General features: G+C 36.5%; 2 protein-coding genes across 2 annotated transcripts; one reads left to right on the forward strand and one right to left on the reverse strand.

The window, feature by feature from the left end:
* The first annotated feature begins 2,561 nt into the window (after window positions 1–2,561).
* On the forward strand, window positions 2,562–3,726 carry LOC21397751 (transcription repressor OFP7). The gene has a single exon (XM_010096975.2). It carries the CDS (start codon window positions 2,628–2,630, stop codon window positions 3,678–3,680), a length of 1,053 nt encoding a protein of 350 aa, XP_010095277.1. The 5' UTR covers window positions 2,562–2,627; the 3' UTR covers window positions 3,681–3,726.
* Window positions 3,727–7,665: 3,939 nt separating this feature from the next.
* On the reverse strand, window positions 7,666–18,914 carry LOC21397752 (splicing factor 3B subunit 4). The gene is made up of 9 exons (XM_010096976.2): window positions 18,633–18,914; window positions 18,438–18,486; window positions 17,098–17,186; window positions 16,901–16,957; window positions 16,689–16,751; window positions 16,529–16,594; window positions 15,801–15,887; window positions 8,694–8,787; window positions 7,666–8,411 (listed from the first exon to the last, which is right to left on the reverse strand). Exons 1-9 carry the CDS (start codon window positions 18,735–18,737, stop codon window positions 7,900–7,902), a joined length of 1,122 nt encoding a protein of 373 aa, XP_010095278.1. The 5' UTR covers window positions 18,738–18,914; the 3' UTR covers window positions 7,666–7,899.
* Window positions 18,915–21,178: the final 2,264 nt, after the last annotated feature.

Genomic DNA, 21,178 nt, shown 5'->3' on the forward strand with positions numbered 1-21,178 from the left:
CACACACACACAAACAGAAAACAGCAAAAGGAAACAACAAACAAAGCAAAGAAATGAATTCTTTTTTCTTAAAATCCATCAATCAAGAGAATAATCTAGTGATGACACACAAAATAAAGCTGGAACAAGCATTAACCCACATGTTGATAGAATCGAATAAAGAAAAAAAACACTTACGGTGAAAACAGAAGCAAAATGGAGAGAATGCGTGACTGAGGGGGTGAGGGAGCGAGATCAACGGAGGCGAGATCGAGGTTTGGGAGGCGAGGGAGGCTTGAAGTGAAACTGGAGGGGACTCAGGAGAGGGGGAGGCTGCGTGCGATCTGCGAAAGCTGAGAGGAAGGAACTTAGGGTTACACAAACTTATACTTACAAACTCGGGCGGGTCGGGGCAACTCGGGTGAAATATTGCCTGACCCACGGCCCAACCCATAAATTACGGGTTGGGCCTATTTAAATCCAAATTTTTTTTAAAAAATATAACCCTATTTTTTCGGGCCGGATTGAATCAGATCGATTGAGTTAGTCCGGTTCTGACTCAATTCTTACACCATAATTATAATGACGCTGTGGTTAAAGAACATCGAGAGAAGCGAAGCAGAGGAGATATTAGGAAATCGAATCCAACATATAATAAATTAATTATTTGCGAAGCTTTTAACACTTTCTTTTTGACTAGCAACCATCAGGAGCCTAAGGAAATTCCCACTCATAGCTCGTAAGGTTCCAATGGGTCCCAGCCAGCCTGCCATCTTGCAGGGTGAGTTGTTTGTTTGTTTTTTTTTAATTCTTACTATATAGTTTTCACTGACATTAATGTATACTTTATCTCCTGACCTCCCGGCTCAAATTTCTTCGCTAAAAATGATGTGTGAAAAACGACATTCCCGGTTTTTTATTGAGTTAATATTTTGTTTTTGCCCCTCCTCATTTGAAGAGTCATGAAATGACCTTTTGGCGCTTCTTTGTACTCGCCACCCATCAACGGATAAATTCCAAAAAACTACTTCCATGGTTTTCCCTCAAGTCCTCAGCAAATTGAAGCAGTAATTATATGCTTTTACCGATCCTTTTGGAAGATAGAAGAGGGGCGGCAAAATTGTCGGCATAGCCTAGATGCTCATTTTACTTATAGACATCTAATCCCAATCCCATCAAAATCATTATCAGCTCCAATATTTTGAAAGTATATGTTTGAATGAATATGTAAAATGATAAAAATAAATATTTGAAATTGCAAAAGTTATTAAATGCAAAGTATGTTTGGTCGAACATAAAAATATGTACCACTAATTACAAAGTAATATATATTGTGAGCGTTTATAAGTGAATTGGCTCCTCAAATAGTACCATGAAAAGGTTTAACTATTCATATTATATATACTATGTGCTGATCATAAAAAAGAGTGAATCAAAGCCACTTTTTCATTGTTTTTTTTTTTTTTCATTTATCTTGGATGAAAAATCAGAAGTATCAGAACATAATCCAACATTTCAGATGTGAATCTTGTCGTGACATTATTGACTTTTGGCCACCGAATTGAATGCAAATAGAATATAATTCTGAGTTTCAGGTGGGTTTTCTTTTGCAGTGTTTCTGTTAATTAGCAGGCAAAGGAATGCTCCACCTTGTACTTCTTAGCTCTATGAGAATTTTTTGTAATCTACTTACATGCCAAGAATCCGTCAGTGTACGGCCCAAATCATACACCTCATATCATGCCTGATTAATATACACTAGTTCCTACCTTCTCATATCTTGACAAGGCGGCTTCATCTATCTTTGCCTTTAGCTACCTTTTAATTAATAAACATAATTCAATAAGAGAGATAAAAAAAAAAAAAAAGAAGCATGTAACACGCTGGTGAAAAGGAGGCACTCTCATGACTTTAGTCTATTAATTATTGGGTATAAGCTTGTTACATTGACTATCTGTAAGATCAGAGTTTTTTTTTTTTTTTTTTTTTTTTTTTTTTTTTTTGTTCTAGCTGACTAACAAATAAAATTAATCCCATTAGTGTCTTTTTTGTTGGGATTTCTATTGGCTTTTGCCTGTCCTTTTTGGTTCTGAATTATTCTGTTTCATGGCAAGGGAAATTCCATTCCTCCCAAAACGAAAGATTTTAAAGTAATTGACATGTATTTAGAAATTTCTCTCGTAACCAAAGAGTACACACACACACACATATATAGGCATATAGAATTGCAAATAAAGCTTGAAATCTAACATTCTTATTAAATATCAACCAAAGGACAAAGCTAACTTTAGTCTTGATTAAGGTGTACAGTGATCGGTCACTTCATTGCAGTACCATTAACTATAAACAGTACTAATGTTATTGTGTAATAAACAGACAGTTTAGTGACAAGATTTCGCTTTAGAAAGCGATTTGATTGGAGTTTTGTTAGAAAAAATATAAAAGGAAAATAAAAATTATATTCGATTGCAATAATTGGCTCTCTCTTTTGGCATTTTGACAAAAACTCCCCCACCAAACCTCCTATATAAAACCCTACTTTTCACAGACAAATAGATTCACTATACTTTACGCTCCCAAACAAACAGAGACAAAGGAAGGGAAGAAACAAAAAAAAAAAAAAAAAAAGAGAGAGAGAGTAAACAAACATGGCGAAGCGATTCCGGTTAAGGATTTCCAGAATCATTCCTTCGTTCCATTCATGCGGTTCCAAAGACTCGTCGTTTTCCCAATTCTCTCCGGCCACCCCTACCGTACTTCCCAAACACCGCTCACCACTGCCATCCAAACCCCATCGATCTTTCCTGAAGCCCCACGTGTCGTCCGCTTTCGGATGCTGCAACAGATCGAAGCCCACACTCTCTGACGACGACCGCAGCGAATCCCCGCCCGAGTTTCGCTGGGAGAAAGAGGACAAGTACTGGCACGTGATCACCACGCCAAAGACAAACGACGTCGTCCAGACCCAAACTCCTCGCCGCAAAATCTACAACTCCTCCGCCGAAGACGACGACGTTTTGCCCCCACCGCCGCCTCCTCCTTCTGCGGAGAAGAAGAAAAAACGACGAACCAAGATGAAGAAGCAGAAGAGAACGACATTAAGAACCATCCGAGTCAGCACCTCCTCCGCGGAAAGCGGACTCTTCAGCAGCGACGGCTTCGACGACGACGTGGACGACGAAGAAATCGAAACTCTCGTCTCCACTTCTAGAAGCTTCTCCACCGACTCTCTCGGAACCATTCGCGAGCTCGCCGCACCGAATCATCACCCGACGACCACAACCAGACGTAATAAAAAGAAGAAGAAGAAGAAGGTCGCCAAACGGCGCGTTTCGGAGAGCGAGTGGTGGAGTACTACCGAAACGTCGTCCGAAACGGCGGCGCCCGCGAGGCTGTCGGTGTTCCAGAGGCTGATACCGTGCAGCGTGGAGGGGAAGGTGAGGGAGAGCTTCGCGGTGGTGAAGAGGTCGGAGGATCCGTACGAGGATTTCAAGAGGTCAATGATGGAGATGATTCTGGAGAAGCAGATGTTCGACGACAAGGATTTGGAGCAGCTCTTGCACTGTTTCTTGTCGCTCAATTCAAAGCACCACCATGGGGCTATCGTCCGAGCTTTTATCGAGATTTGGGAAGTCTTGTTCTGTGCTTCCAGTACGAGATCTAGTTCCGCCTCTGGTAGAAGAGTTTCTAGGGCTCTTTAAATTAGAAATCATATATTATATTAAATAAGCTAAAAAAAGAAGATTTAAGTGCGTAGTAGCAAATTATCTGATTGATTTGCTAATGTCTTTCAATTTTATGATTATATATTTGTTGTACTCTCTATTTTTGTAATGTATATTAATGGAGGCGTATTAATCCAATTGCATGCATTTTACGTAGAGAGTATTGAAGAAAATATTGCCTCGAGTTTCATCCACAAGATTATTTTAGTACGTAAAATACATACGATTTTAATGACTCTCCGCCAGTGTATGATGTGAGTATAAGAAATCTTGAAGCTAGAACATGATTTTCTTTGTTGGGTTATTTACATTTTTATACCTTGCGTTTTAAGTTTATTAAAAAAGTATGCCTTTGGTTTTTAGAATTGGAAAGATCAGGGGAAATTTACAGAATTGTAGTTGATTATATATAACAATTCTAGCTCGCTGGTTTGATTTTGTTTGAATAATTCGTTTGGGTTTGGGAAATTTACAGAGAAGAGGAATGGGAAGATCAGGGGGCAGCAAATGGTTGGGGCTTTTTTTTTTTTTTTTTTTCATTTTTCTTTTCAAATATGCTTTTAGGTTTTCTAATTATTGTTTGTTTTTAAAATCTCTTTAGGTGTTATGTTTTTCCTATTTTCCTAGAGGCATTTTAGACATTTTACGGTCAAAATAGAATATTGACTAGAAAAGGGTATATGTGAATTTGTCTATTAAACTTAATCTGATGATGTACGAAGTATAAAAATGTAATTTACAACCCTTTTTTATTTTATTTCTTTGATAAGTTAAACACTAGAGAAATAATAAGTTTTTTGTGGAATTATGAAATTACAAAATTGACCTTTGTTATGTACTGAGAATCTTCTTTGGTTGAGACTGTAGACAGGTAGGGTTGTTGATTGGATGATTTAGAAGATGGAATTAGTGGAGGACATGGTGAGCATAAAAAAGAGTAATAAACTAAAGGAAAGAATTAAGCTCTTTTGATTAACACTAATCAATAAAGCCGTCACTTTTTACTATTTCAGTAGTATTGTTATATTAAGCAGTCGAAATCCGTGCAAGGTACTACTGGCTATCGAATCATTATTCATACTTTTTTTTTTTTTTTTGCTGAATTATTCATACGTAATAGTGATATTGCATTAGTTATTGAAACAAAGAAACAAGAAACACAGAGAGAGACCCGGCGTGACAGTAGGTGAAATGGACCCCTTTCAACTTCCACTTCTATATTTTTTTTCCAAAGAAAAGGAGGTATTTTTACACATTTACCCTCTAAATTTATTAGGGGTTGACAACTTACCTCTTAAATTTTTAATTTTGATAATTTATACCTTCAACTTACAAAAAGTTGCAGCTATTGTATCAAACTTTCTCTGCTTTTTGCCAGATTAAGATATTGAACATTGAAAAAATTGAAAGATTTATATTACGGTTTGAATTAAAATATTAAAAAGTTTCATCGAACGTATTTTTTTATCACTAACTTTAACATAATTATGAATAAAATGAAGCACATTATAATTTGTAACTACTTTGCAAGTTAAGGAGTAAAATTTAAGGAGTAAGTTTTTAAATCCCTATAAGTTGAGGGGTGAATATGCAAATAATCCAAAAAAAAAGACACCATTTCCATATACCTAAATGCGCTACAGATAATTTAACGAGTTTTGGGCACTTTTTGGTGGGCACGGTCGTTTCCACAGGAAACAGCAGAGCAACACGTGGATCGAAGCATGAAAGCGATTTGGCCTCTGCAATATTATCCATCATTGACCAACCATTGGACACTGACCAATAATTATAGGACTGACTAGTATGAAATGATTTTGTAACTTTGCAAATGAATTAATAGTGAATATAAGAAGATTTATAAATTAAAATTATTAAATTAGAATTATTTTTAATTTATGTGTATTTTTTATAAAAAAAAATAGTATAATAAATTATGAATTATGATTTAAATTGAAATATGAATTTTTTAACTAAATAACTCCTAAATGACCAATTGTCAATATAAAATATCCCGTTCTCTCTCACACTCTTTTTCTTTGCATAATCATTCTTCTTCACATGGATACCGTCCCGATTGGGTCCACCCGTTTATCATGGCTTTTGAAGATAAAAAAACTAAAGAAATTATTTGGTGCGTTTAGAATTAATTTTTGATTATTTTTGAAAATAATTTTATATATTTTTTGAGATACGAAAATAAAAATAATTGTAAACTGTATTTATTTAATAAATATTTTTAAAATGAAAATAAAAATAAAAAACAATTCGTATCGTGTTTTTTTTGTGTTCTAACTTACAAGTTGTCAAACAAAAACCCTGTTTAATTACGGAAACTGCTATTGAGCCCAATGTGCAATAATAAGAATTCTATGGTGGGGTATTTTTACCTACAGGTAAGGTTCCTAATACACCGTTTAATTTTTATCAAGTTCTATTATTTTGTGTGTGTATATATATATATATATTTACTTATTTTGACATGATTTTAATTAAATTTAACATGCACTAACATCCTACTGTGAAAAAGCTACTGATACTATTGAGATAAGATTTATGATGCTCTCAAACAGTTTTGAGTCACAAGAACAGTTTTGTTCAACATTACATGTAATAGTCCAAAACACGCATGGGCTAATGTCATAGATTCCTCAGTTTATCCATGCTTTGGTCTGTGTTGCATTAATTTCTAGTACTGGTAAGTTATACAGAAACAGAAAGACTTGCTAAACAAAGCCATTCCGTATACATGTTTTGGATTATCAAAAAGAAGTACTATTCTTTTAATATGTACGTAAACACACAGCCTCAGGTGTTGCTCGTAAAACTATCACTTACCCTTTTCTCTGCCTTTTCTGTTAATAAAAAATGTGTAGGCCTCGGGTATGCAATTTAGGGATAGATTTAGATAAAGGCTAGTCTCTTTCTATTTCTCTCTTTCACTGTGTTCCGTGAACCTCACGCCAAATTCTTTGTATTTTTTCCCCCTTCTTTTTAACCCTGGGCCTAAAAAAATAGAGCAACTTTTATGGTGGGTAGGCATTTTTATACTATTATTTTAACCGTTTATTAACTTTTGAACTTTTTAATTTGTGAATATCTATGTTAAAGTACGCAATGAAAAATTTCTTCTGGTCATAAATTAGACCGTTAAAAAATTAAACTTAGTTCCTACCCTAAGTTTTCCAAAGAAAGAGGAGAGGGGAAAATGGGAAATATTTGTGTGGTATGGTCATGTTGTAAAGTCTTGTATTGTCTCAGTGAGGGAGCACAGAAGGCAAACACGTTATCAGAGATTCCTTGCCAAACTCAAGAAACTGGCTCAAAATTCAGACACTCCTCCCTAAAAGAGCCAGACCCTTCTCTTTATTAGATCTTTCGGATTCTACGTATCTCTCTGTGTTTAGTAGGATCCTTGAAGCATGCTTCAAAGAATCAGGACCCTCTGTTTTCCAATCGTCTCTTCACCGTTGGATTGTTGTGATATTTGTTTTTCTGCAGCCTTGGGATTTGGTGACTCGGTTTTGAAGGCTTCAAGATTGATCATTGGTTTCTGCTTGCTAATAAGAATACTGCCCCAATTACAGACATCAAAAGGATGTAATATGTATGTATGTATGTATATACATATATGCATATTTATATATTTATATATATATATGTATATATATGTATAAGCTTCCGTACGGTGCGCATGCTAAAGACGTCGATCAACCTTCAGGGTTCGTATGTAGTTTTTCCAGTAAAAAAAGCTATTCACAACTGTAGTTAGAATAGATTCCTCTTTTATTTATTTATTTGTATAATTCTAGTGTAGATTAGTTGTCTACAAGGCTAAGTGCAAGTGATTGTTAAGGAGGGTACTTTGTAGACAAGTGCAGAATATTGCCTACAAAGATACTTACAAATCACCTCAATGCGGTGTATAGAAAGGTGGTAATACTAACAGATCTTTTTCAACACATGATTGATCTACGGATTAAGATTGCACGATATAACAAAGGTCACTTCAGAAAATTCTCGTGTACAAGGAGAGCTTTAGATTGCGGAGTAGATTTAATCAACAAAATTATAAGAACATGTTAATTAAGGTTGATGAGTTCTAAAAAACTCGGGCTCTTTTAGTAATAAGTAGTCCCTCTTAACTTTCGGAACTTAGTTAACAGAAATAGAAAATATGCTACAATAAGCATAATCAACTTGAAGGAGGAGGTGGTGGGGGGAGGTTATGATGGGGAAGGGGAGGAATTGATCCCTGCGGCATGAGTTGGGGCCTTTGCTGAGGAGGAGGTGGTGGTCGCCAACCTTGTGGTTGGGCCATCCCCATGGGAGGTGGAAGAGGTCTTTGAGGAAGCGGGGCGGCCTGTTGGGGCGGTGGTGGCATGTTCGGGGGAGGTCTAAAATGCTGCATTGGAGGCGGAGGCATGACAGGTGGTGGCAAAACTTGACCTGGTTGCTGTGGCTGACCCTGCCAACCTGGTTGTCCAGGTACCTGCATGGGTGGGAAGGGCAAACCTTGGGGTGGCGGCGGGCGGAGAGCAGGAATCGGGCCTGAAGCAACGGCACCGTTTGCAAAGGGCCGTGGAGGCACAGGAGCGCCCATAGTACCATTAGCCTGAGGACCATTGGGAAGTGTTGGAGGCCCGCTGGCAAACAGAGTATGAGGCCTGCTCTTTGAACTTGGATTGCTTGCAGCCAAAACTCTCTCTGCGATATAATGGTACAGAACATGCATTATTACTACTTGTGGCACTGATAGATACTATTCTCACTTTAAACACAAACTCCTAATTACAAATTGACATGTGCGATATGAAAAAACTATCCAAAGTAAGTTGGCTCCATTTCAAAAACATTACAAGAACTCAAAGAATCCAAAAATGATATTTGTCTTGATCGAAAAAGTCTACCAAGATGAGTCAGTAATTGATATCAATAAAAAATACGGCAAGAGACGCAAAACAAGCAAGCAGTAAATAAGGACCTCACCTGCTGGAGTACCATGACGCTCTCCTTTCGTGTCTTTCTTATACGCATATGACACTGTTATTTGACGATTGCACAGATATTGGCCATTCATCGCCTGAAACAAAGAAAAAATCAGTCCAGCCCTCACATGTGCAGTCTCACTCACTTGGTGGTTTTCTAGATAACAAGCATTAAGCAAAACACAGCCAAGTTGGTATTTCTGAGATTTTGAAGACAGAAGACAACAAGAAAAGACATAAAACCACAAAGACAATTGCTAAAAAAAAATCCAGATCAGCATTGTACTCTAAGGCCCCGTTTGCTTTGCGAGTTAGAATTACGTGGGTTTAAACCTTTGGGTTTGGACCTATATGTGGGTTTTTATGGTTTGAACTGGCGTTTAGTAGTGTAAGGTTTAAACATGGAATAAAGTTTGAACCAGTGTTTTGTTAGAATATTAGAACTATGGGTTTTTAAAAAAATGTGAGTGAAAATGATTGGTGGGAACTTTTGGGTTGAGTTGTGAACAGTAAAATGGCCCAACCAGCAACCAGAGCTGTATGCATTAAGTCAAATGGCCGGGATCATTCAATACAACCATAAGCACGTGATACCAAGGCAACCCCGTGGAAATATCCCTTTATCAATAAAAAATATAAGCTATGTAACTTTATTGCATTGTAAAATATACTATGGTTCTTATTTTTTAGTGGATTATCTCGGGGAAAGGATTACTATTTATTCTATTCTTTTAGTAAGAAAGTCTTTCAATAATAATGGAACAATTTTGAACCCTAAACCTTCAATTTTGAGTCCAAATGAACCCTAAACCCAAATTCAAGTTCAAAATGTTATGCAAGCCGTGAAAAAACTATGTACAGCTGGAATATAGCTTGGAAAACCGTGTATAACTAGATGGTTTTTCAGGCAATTAGTTTAACAAATTATTTCCTTAGAATTAGAGATAGTTTCCTAATTTGTTAGTTTCCTAAATTGTTAGGATACAAACTTAATGTTAGGGTTGCTGTATATTATGTATGCCGTGTAAAGCATTCAGTATCAATGAAAAACAGAAGCTTTTCATCTCAGTTTCTTATTTTCAATTCACCAGTTGAAATTCTCAGCTAGAAAATTCAGAGATCCTAGAATATTTGACAAAGTAGAATAGGAATAAAGAGATTTGGAATCATTTCTAATATCTCTATTAGTTAGTTTCCTTTTCTGTTTTGATTAGTTTCCTGTTTTTACTGATTCGTTTCCTTTTTCCCTTTGTTCCCCAATTCTGTTAGAATTGATAATTGATGTAATTAGCATTAGGGTAACCGGGGTCTTGATGTATAAAAGGGGGCTGTATATACGTTTCTGATCAATGAGAAAATTATCATTCACCCCTAAATCTTCAACATGGTATCAAAGATTTAGGCTCGAATCTCTGGGATTGAGATTTTTGCTTGGCCTTCATTGCCGGAGCTTCTTGGCCATCATTGCCGGGAGTTTTTTGTTTTTTTTTTTTCTGATCAGCATTCTTTTCTCGGCCTTTATTGCCGATTCCTGTTTTGTTTGTTTATCAGCCTCTGTCCAGCAATTCCTACCGGGTATGTTAGCTCATCATCTTGCTGTAGTGCCCATCCAATCCATCCTCTTGTTGTAGTTCAACATGTCGGAAACAGGGAAGACTAAGGCTGTCCAGTAAGAGGAGATAATCAGGCCTCAACAACTAGAAGAATTGTAGAATATTCAGGCAGCGTACAGATTAGATGGAAGAAATTACCTTAAGTGGTCACAACTCATCCGTACGGTGTTGAAAGGAAAAGGAAAGATTAGCCATCTTATGGGAACAGGTCCTAAACCAAATGATCCGAAGTTTGAAGCATGGGATGAAGAAGACTCTATGATCATGGCGTAGTTGTGGAGTTCCATGATTCCTGAAATCAGTGAAACTTGCATGTTTTTGGCTACCGCCAAGGACATATGGGATGCAATTCAACAGACTTATTCCAAAGCTAGGGATGCAGCCCAAGTACACGAGGTTAAGGTAAAAACTATAGCGACAAAACTAGGAAATAAGTCTGTCATTGAATATGCAAACCAATTGAAAACCTTATGGATGGAGTTGGATCACTACCGAGTAATTAATACCAAATGCCCCGAGAATGCAGCTATCTTAAAGGAATTTATTGAACAAGACAGGGTCTATGATTTTCTGGTTGGACTCAATCCAGAACTTGATCAAGTAAGGATACAGATTCTTGGGAAGCCAGAGGTTCCAGGTTTTAATGAAGTAGTGGCTCTAATTCGGAGTGAAGAGAGCAGGAGGGGGTTAATGCTTGAACCACAAACCAGACTAATAGTCCGGGTACGGTGGCTAGTGGTAATAACAAACATGTCACAAACATGGAGAGGGGTACAGAACCTGAAGGAGAAAAAAACAGCCAGCCAAAGTTCCAAAACCGTGATAGTCTTTGGTGCACTTATTGCAAGAAGTCTCGTCATACCCGTGATACATGTTGGAAGCTTCATGGAAAGCCACCAAGCTGTGAATGGGGACAGAAAGGAAATCAGCCACGGAACAAAGGACAAAGCCTATATTGCTGCAACTCCACAAGCAGAATCAACATCGAAGGAATTGAGTAGTCTCAACCAAGAAGAGATAGAAAAATTAAGATCACTCATCAACAATCTTGGTAAGACTGAAGAAACTCCAGGTACTTGCTCCTTGGCATATTCAGGTGAGTTTCCTTCTTTCCATTAGTTTAAATGTTTCGGACACAACCCTTGCCAACTCCTGGGTCATGGATTCAGGCGCAATCGACCATATGACAAACTCACCCAACTTGTTTTCAACCTACTCCCCATGTCCAAGCAATAAGAAAGTAACCACAGCCAATGGATCCTTAATCACTGTAGCCTGTTTAGGGAATATCAAAAGAAGCCCATTTGTGATTTTAAGAACTGTTCTTCACGTTCCTAAACTGTCCACAAACCTAATCTCTATACAAAAACTCATTCAAGATTTATGTTGTAATGTGATTTTTCATAGTAGTTATTGTGTATTTCAGGGAGGACGATTGGACGTGCTAGGGAAAGGAATGGCCTCTACCATCTTGAAACACCAGGTCAATTGAACATGATCAAGGGCAGTTCACCTTCTTCCTTCATAGCAGAGTGTCTTATTTAACAAAGAAAAAAATTTTCTCCATCATTGTCGACTTGGACATCCATCATTTAGAGTTATTAGAACTATGTTTCCTTCCTTGTTTAAAAGTTTAGATGTTGAAAGATTTCAGTGTGAAGTGTGTGAACTTTCTAAACACAAGCGTGTACCCTTTCAAATTAGTAATAAAAGAAGTTCATTTCCTTTTTATCTTGTTCGCAGTGATATTTGAGGTCCATCCATTGTTTCTAATGTTTATGGGGGCAAGATGGTTTGTTTCTTTCATTGATGATTGTACTCGTGTTACATGAATTTTCCTACTTAAACAAAAATCTGATGTTAGTATTGTATTCCCAAATTTCCATTCCATGGTCAAAAATCAGTTTGGGGTCTCAATCAAAAGGTTTAGGTCCAATAATGCCAGAGACTATTTCAATCAAACTCTTACTCCATTCTTTCAGAAAGAGGGAATAGTACACGAATCGTCATGTGTCAGCATTCCACAACAAAATGGAGTAACAGAAAGGAAAAATGGTGATCATCTTGAAAAAACCCGGGCCTTGTTTCAAAAAAATGTGCCTAAGGCTTTTAGATTCTAAAAGTCCCATGGACATACTCTCATCATTTTACCCAAACCTGAATACTACAAATAACCTTGTCCGAATTTTTGGGTGTGTGTCCTTTGTCCATGTTCATAGTCAAAATAGGGGGAAATTAGATCCAAGGGCTCTAAAGTGTCTTTGTGGGATATTCTTCAACTCAAAAAGGGTATAAGTGCTATCACCCCCCGTCAAAGAAATTCTACGTCTCGATAGATGTCACGTTCAATGAACAAGAGTCTTATTTCTCTAATCCTTATCCTCAGGGGGGGAGTTCATTGAAAGAGGATAAGGAAGGTTTTTTGCTTGATTTGTCATCAATCTCCAAGTCGGACAATCCTACACCTGCTACACCCTGTCCATTTTGTTCTAACCATGTTCCTGAATCCATACCTGCATTCATACCCACTGAGTCCATAACTCCATACCCAGCCTTGAACCCGTACTTGAAACACCAAATGAACCACAAGAAAAAATCGATTCTACCCTAGAAAATGTAAGATTTGGCAAAGGCAACGTGTTCACAAAGAGGAAGGTTGTTCTAGAACCTATGCAAGTCCAAGAATCCAATTTAAATCCTTTGAATGAGGTAACAAATTCTGACCATTCTTTACAAGATAAATTTGAATTTCATGTGGTTAATGATGACCAGGACCTTCCGATCACCATTAGGAAAGGAACTAGAGAGTGTACAAAGCAACCTTTATATCTTCTTATCGCCATTAGGAAAGGAACTAGAGAGTGTACAAAGCGACCTTTATATCCTCTTGCACATTTCCTATCCTTTAACAGTTTCTCACCATCTCATAGAGCCTTTCGTGTAAATCTAAATGCCATCACCATTCTAATAGAGCCTTTCCTGTAAATCTAAATGCCATCACCATTCTAACCACCTTGTCTAAGGCTTTATCTAATGAAAAATGGAAACAAGCTATGAATGTGGAAATGGAGGCGTTGGAGAAGAACAAAACTTGGGAGTTGGTGAAGTTACCGGAAGGAAAGAGACTAGTGGGTTGTAAATGGGTGTTTACTGTGAAGTATAGAGCAGATGGGTCGATTGAGAGGTACAAGGCGCGGTTAGTAGCCAAGGGATATACTCAAACCTATAGGATCGATTATTTGGAGACATTTGCCCCTGTAGCAAAGATGAACACAGTACGAGTATTGTTGTCACTAGCGGCAAATTATGGTTGGGAGTTGCAACAGTTTGATGTCAAAAATGCTTTCCTACATGGGGAATTAGAGGAAGAGATTTATATGGAGGTTCCACCAGGGTATGGGAAGAATTTGACTGCTCATATTGTGTGTAGATTGAAGAAGGCACTGTATGGCCTTAAGCAGTCACCACGGGCATGGTTTGGGAGATTTGCAAGAGTTATGTTGACTTTGGGATACAAACAAAGCCAAGGGGATCATACATTGTTCATCAAACATTCTACTTCCGGGGGAGTTTGTTAGACCTCCAGTAAGGAAAGTCTATGTTAGGAGGGCCAAGAGGGGGGATGCTACGGGCCCAGGCCCAAATAGAGAAGTTCAGCCCAAGGAAAGGGGCCTGGTGAGTGGGGATGGCTCGTCTGGGGATGTGAGCATTGCTGAAGGTGGGAGTTGCTGACGTGGGAAGTTGGTTAGAGGAAGGGAGAGTATTTGGGGAAAGGATGGAGGTTTGAGGGAGGGGTGGAGAATTCTGGTAACTCAGCTGTAAGCTTGGGAGGTTGTGGGGTTCCTCGAAAATCCCTCTCTATCTTTATTTTTCCTGTATTTTCCATTCTTGCCAATCGGGAGCCTTGTTTGAGCTCGTTGAAGTTAGAAAGTTGATCAATATTCAATAAAAAGTACTACTAGTTGAATTCCGTTCAAATTCTTGCTAGTTTACTATTCTTTTGAGTCCAGGATCCTAACAGAGTTACAGCTCTGTTGGTGTATGTTGATGACATAATATTGACAGGAGATGATTCTGAGGAGAAGCGGGTATTAAGTCAGCATTTGGCTAAGGAATTTGAGATTAAAGCATTAGGAAGGTTGAAGTAATTTCTTGGGATTGAAATTGCTCACTCGAAGCAGGAAATCTTCATTTCTCAAAAGAAGTATGTCACATATCTTCTCAAGGAAACTGGCAAGAAAGCATGCAAACCAGCGAGTACTCCTATGGATCCGAATTTAAAACTTGGGAAAGCAGAGGAAGATGCTGCAGTAAATAGAGAAATGCATCAACATTTGGTGAGAAGACTCATTTACTTGTCTCACACACAACTAGATATCGCATATCGCATATGCAGTGAGTGTAATTAGCCAATTTATGCATAGTCCAAAGAAGTCCATCTACAAGCAGCCCATAGAGTTCTACAGTATCTAAAGGGAACGCCGGGAAAAGGTATCTTGTTCAAAAGGAATGAAGGATTAGTTCCTAAAGCATACACTGATGCCGATTACGCTGGGTCAATTGTTGACAGAAGATCGACCTCAAGATATTGCACCTTTGTTGGGGGGGATCTTGTAACATGGAAAAGCAAAAAACAAAGCGTGGTAGCTCGATCGAGTGCAGAGGCTGAATTCCAAGCCATGGCTCAAGGAGTGTGTGAACAACTTTGGTTGAAGATTATTCTTGAAGATTTGAAGATCAAGTGGGACGGCCCTATGTGACTTTATTGTGATAACAATGCGATCAGCATAGCTCACAACCCAGTATAACATGACCGGACCAAGCACATTGAAATTGACAGACACTTTATCAAGGAGAAGTTTGAAAGTGGACTAATTTGTATGCCTTATGTGTCTACACATGGTCAACTCACTGATGTCCTCACCAAAGGGTTGAGTAGCTCAGGTTTTCAGACGATTGTATCCAAGCTGGGAATGGAAAATGCCTATTCACCAACTTGAGGGGGAGTGTGGAAAAAACTGTGTACAGCTGGAATACAGCCTGGAAAACCGTCTATAGCTAGATGGTTTTTTAGGCAATTAGTTTGACGAATTATTTCCTTAGAATTAGAGATAGTTTCCTAATTTGTTAATTTCCTAAATTGTTAGGATACAGACTTAATGTTAGGGTTGTTGTATATATGTATACCGTGTAAAGCATCCAGTATCAATGAAAAACAGAAGCTTTTCATCTCAGTTTCTTATTTTCAATTCACCACACAAGCAAATGAGAGTTTAAACCCAAAAGTTGGTTCCAACCCATCTAAACCCTCCAAACAAACAAACACTAAGTAATTCCAAGTGGACTAGGCATTAAAGTTTATGAATGTCAACCAAGTTAAATAGTTGAATATTACTTCTGATATGACAAAAGACCAAGTATTCATCGCAGTCTTTTATTTCTAAGCAGATTATGACAGTGTCAAAGGATTAACCATTACAGGAACAAGAGCGTACCTCAATCGCTGCATCAGATGCCTCAAAAGAATCATAGCTAATAAAACCAAAACCACGGGAATTTCCTGTATCAGGATCTCTCATTATCTGAGAAAAAAAAAGTGCCATTATTAGATCCAATTTAATTGATTAGATACTGACACTGTCATACATACTATTACTAGGAGGCTTGCTTTGCCAAAGATAATAAAGTCCAATCAGCGACAACACCACTCTAAATATATCGGAATTAAGACATCAGAAGAAGTAAATTGTTTGTTTTGATTTAAAAAAAAAAAAAGAAAAAAGAAAAATGAACAATCACAAGATATGATATTGGAGAATGTTCATATGAGGATAAATGGCGTGATATCAAGTACACGATGGCAAAACAGCAAGCTGTCCATTACTGAGCGAAAACATAATATGTACAAGTTTTAGGCTTAGCCAATTCATACACATTTGTTGAATTTAGTAAAAGCTAAAAAACAAGAAAATGCACTGTCATTCAGACATGTAAAAGATAGACTAGATAATATGCGTACCAGCACTTGCAAATTCCGTAAGCATGAAAAGGTTTAGCAACAGTAACTTGCATAAATGACGATAAACTGCATGACTGGATAATACATAATTACTTATCTCCTTTTGTTTCCACTCTTCTTCTAATATAATAATATTCGCCAAAAATTTTGACAATTCAACAAAACAGCTCATGAATTGTATGCCAATGTATGAGTAAAGCATACCTTTGGATTTGTAACGATGACTCCGAAAGCACTAAAAGTATCATAAAGAAGTTTCTCATCTACGTCCTGCCAGAAAAGAATAGAACAAGTTACAAAGTTTAAACCTGGTAGTATAGAATTAACATTGGTATACAAATTTTTACCATTTTTTAGTACTTACGGGGTCAAGGTTTCCGATGAAGAGGTTCGCCCCCACATCCAAACTCTTTTTATCTTGAGATGCCTAGGAAGAAATTAGACCACAGACTCAATCAAAGTTGCACATCACATAAGTACATAACAATTTTTTATAACTTATTGAAGCTATGTAAATTTCTATCAGGTTTATATTTCATAGAAATATGAAAGGTACTAGCTTGGAAATGAAAATACCTTATTCACACGTATTGGTTTCCCAAATAGCTTAATCATGTTAAGCACCTTTATTGCCTGCATTATTGTTCCACAAATACAATTAAAAAAGAAAACTCCAAAGTTGAAAAAAAAAAAATATATATATATATATATATATATAAAAGAACAAGAACACCACTAATCTCAGTGAGCATTATTGCATAAAGATCACTCACATAATCAGCATCTTCTTCACTTCGAAATTCGACAAATCCATATCCTTGATGAAGATTTGTGACTCTATCTTTGGGAACGTACACATTAACTGACATAAGGAGGAGAAAGTTAGGCAATCTTTCATTTTCTTACAAAATGCTTTAAATCAATTGATCACCAAAAAAAAACAAAAAACAAAAAACAAAAAAAAAAAAACAGGAGCCTGAGTTTTCTTTGTTTATTGATAAAAAAGACAAATTATGCATTGTTTCAATTCTTAGAAAAGGCCCTAAACCAATTAATCACAAGTAAAGACATACAAGTCACAAATTAACTCCAAGAGTACCGCAACGTTGTTCAAGTATAATCCTAGTATTCGAGAGAGAGATCTTTGCTTAGTTAAGTTCCTCGAGTAAACTTCTTTAATAAGTCATAAGTGAACTTTAGGTAGTTAAGTAAGTAGTCCCATATACAATTTATAAAAATTCATATCTAGCATTTGAAAAGGTCAAATCTTAAGTGTTTGAAGCTAGGGATAAGGTACTCCTCATCTAAAAAGGATACACATTTGAGAGAGAATAAGGGCAACAAGAAAGGAAGAAGGAAATATTGACAACCAAGAAGAAAGGAAGAAGGAAATATTGTATCACTTCTTTTATATATTGATTGAAATTCCATTGCTACGTCAGAATAACGATAGCTATACTAATTCAATATACTCTAAAGACACACTCAGCAAATTTTGACGATCTGAATCTCGCAAAGATGAAATCTAGAGCTTATTTGGTAGGAGGAAAAGTGGAAGGAAGGAGAGATATGAGGGGATTAGCCGAAGGACTTTTGGACCTATGGTTGTTTGGGGGAGAGAAGAGACGAGGGAATGGATTGGGTAAAGAGCTTAGGGGTCGAGACTCCGTCCCCTAATTTCCCCACCTAGGTTATATTTCTTTCCCTCTTATCAAACAAAGCATTAATGAACTTTCACTTACTGATCCCATCTTTCACAGTATCGAACCCAAACTTCTACTGCCCACGAATATGAGGAATCCACAAGCAAAATACATAAAAATATATACTCTTTAAGTTCTTAAAAGTCTTCGAACCAATTGAAAGCTTTTCCACCCAAAAAAAAAAAAAAAAAAAAAAAAAAAAAGCAAAAAGTCTTCAAACCAATTAATTACAAACAAAAGACTACACAGACGAAGTATACGATTACAACAAATGAAAGGTATCCTACATATCAAAGAAACAAACCCTTGCAAATCCAAACACGCCCTAAAAGTCATAAATTTCAATAGAATCCATTTCAATTAAACGATAAAGAAAGTGCTTCAAAAGCGACGAAAATGAAGAGCCGTACCGACGGGACCGGCTTGAACAAATAACTCCCAGAGTAGCTCCTCGCTAATCTGCAAGAACACGAATTGCGAGGTTATGAAACGAAAGTACAGAGCACTCCGCGGAAAAGAAAAACCCTAATGTCCTCCATTTCCAGAACAAATTACAGCAAAAGAAGAAGAAAAAATTGGCAGAAGTTGAGAGAGAGAGAGGGGACCTGAGGATCGAGATTGCCGACGTAAGCAGTGGCGTCCTGGTTTCTCTCGGCGGAGTGTTGGCCGAGCAAGTTGGCTCCCACTCCTGGCGCTATACGAGTCGTCATTGCTTCTTCTTCTTCTTCTTCTCTGCGACTGTATTTCTGGAGAACTCTTTTTTCTTTCAATATTTAATTGTTCTATTAATTGGGGGAGAAAATGGAAAGAAGACCGCTAAACAGAGGGACTCTCACATAGTCACAGTCCCACCCTTCCACAGGGCTGAAGGCGGTGCTGCCGCGGGGTGATTTTCGAACGATTGGATCCTACACACTCAAAAAGGAGGCCAGTTTTAGAAAGGCCCAAATAAGCCCGTTTAAAGTAGAGTAGTCATAAATTGAAAAAATAGATAATTTATCTAGAGAGTGCAGTTGAACCTTTACTCTATTATTCTTGATAATACACTTTTATTATTATAATTATTTTATTAAAAATGTTATAAATTAAGAGTAAAAAATAAAAATTTTAACTCATACACTTTTAAAGAATATTTGTCAAGATTACCTAGTTATATTTGCACTTCAAAGAATCATAGAGATCCCACTAATTAATGCTCATTTAATAAAGATTTAAAAAATCAATCTTTTTATATTTAGCTTTCATAATACCTAATTTAACCATTTTAATACCCATACTTAATTTTAATCTTGATTTGATTTATGAAATAATATAATCACTTCCAGTTATTAATAATATATATGTATATATTTCAATAATGCAATTCTCTTTACCATTATTTATTAATTGTTTTCATCTTACCTCCGCCTCGTTATTTTTCTTCTTTGAGCAAGGAAGCACAAGAACAACTCTCTAAGTTTGATCATTGCAAAGCTGTTCCCTTAATTGTTTTTGCTAAATATATCAATAATAGGCAAAACTAATGAAAACTTGTTCTTCATTTCTTGTTTTTCAAATTGATTTTAGTCTAGGGGTATGTTTTTTATTACTTTGAAAAATACTTTTCTTATTATAGTTAAAGGTGTATGCGCTTTTATTTTTCTTTTTGAAAAATGTTAATGTCCATTTATAATTAATGCGGGATATCTTAATGGGTTTTAATGTAATTTTAGTGCAAGATAAAATTATAATAAATATAAATTATGAATTGGTGGGGACATTAATGAATGTAGTGGGTGAAAATATAATTACTCTTAAAAATAAAATAGTTATGCCTAAACTGTATGCCTATTTTTTCTTGAGAAAATTGGTGAACTCATTCTAATATTTTTATCATTTACTCTTCATTAACACCTTTTTAATTAATATAATTCTTTTGACTAAAGGTATTAATCAAGTGTAAAACATAAAAAATTAAAATTCATATAATGTAAAAAATATTTATTTTCTTTTCCTAAATTTTAGAAATACATTTTAAAAGGTATTTGTCTCCATTCATGTAACGCCATCTAGAATTAAACATGTTTAATTAAGTTAATTGTGTATATTAGTGTGCCTAAAATTGATTTTTTCTAATTAATCTTGTGATTAAATATTAGGTTTTTGAGTTATTTTAAGGACTTATAAATTACTTTCAATTTTTCAATTTTCACCCCAAAAGTTTTAAAAATACACTTAATTTTAATATATTTTCTTTTCTTTTTCCCTTCCCTTCCTTCCCGTGGCTGCCTAGACCAGCCCTTTCTCCCTCTCTCTCTTTCTTTCTTTCTTTCTTTCCTTTTCTTCTTTCTTCTCCACGGAAACTCTCTCTCTCTCTTTCTTCCTTCACTGCCGGCCACCACTCCCTCCCTCTCTCCGGCCACCTCTCTCTCTTTCAGTCTCTATCTCCCTTTCTCTCTCTCTCTCTCTCTCTCTCTATCTCTCTCTCTCTCTCTCTTTTGGAGTTCCCGGCCGAAACAGGGAAGAAAAAAACTTGAAAATGGGAGAAATAGAGGGAAACAATGCTCCATCAACTAATTTGAGGTAAAACCCCTTGAAACCCACTCTTTATTTGAATTTTAAACTTGAGAAAGTTTGATTTTGGTTAGATTTGAATAATTTTGAGTTAGGGTTTGGATTTGAATTATTGTTGTTAGAATTGAATGAAATTTGGGGGTTTTTAGTTATTGGACATGTTGAATTGATTGGATACTGATTTTGATGGATTCTGTAGAATTTATTTTGAAATTGAACTTGAATTGCAGGTTTGGCATTTTTCCTATTTATGCCGGCATGCTGCCGAAATTTATTTAAAAAGTTGTTTTTAAGCCGAAATTAAATAGGAAACCAAACCTATGAATTGGATTTCAATCTTTAAAGAACCCCCAAACTGATTATAAAATCATTTGTGAAATTTAGATTCGAGTCAAGGCACACTAATAGGAAATAATTAAACATGATTGAGCTTAATTCGTTTTATGAATGAGAAATACTTCATAAGACACTGCTTTTGTCATAAAGCTAGTGGAGAAGATCAAGTATTAAAGCTTTAAGGAAAGCGGAGGTTAGGGTGACGAGAAGTTAGCTACAGGTTTAACATCCGAGAGGTAGGATATTCCTGATCCCTTTCTTT

The sequence above is a fragment of the Morus notabilis genome, unplaced genomic scaffold, assembly GCF_000414095.1.
Source record: "Morus notabilis unplaced genomic scaffold, ASM41409v2 Scaffold11, whole genome shotgun sequence".
Taxonomy (NCBI): domain Eukaryota; kingdom Viridiplantae; phylum Streptophyta; class Magnoliopsida; order Rosales; family Moraceae; genus Morus; species Morus notabilis.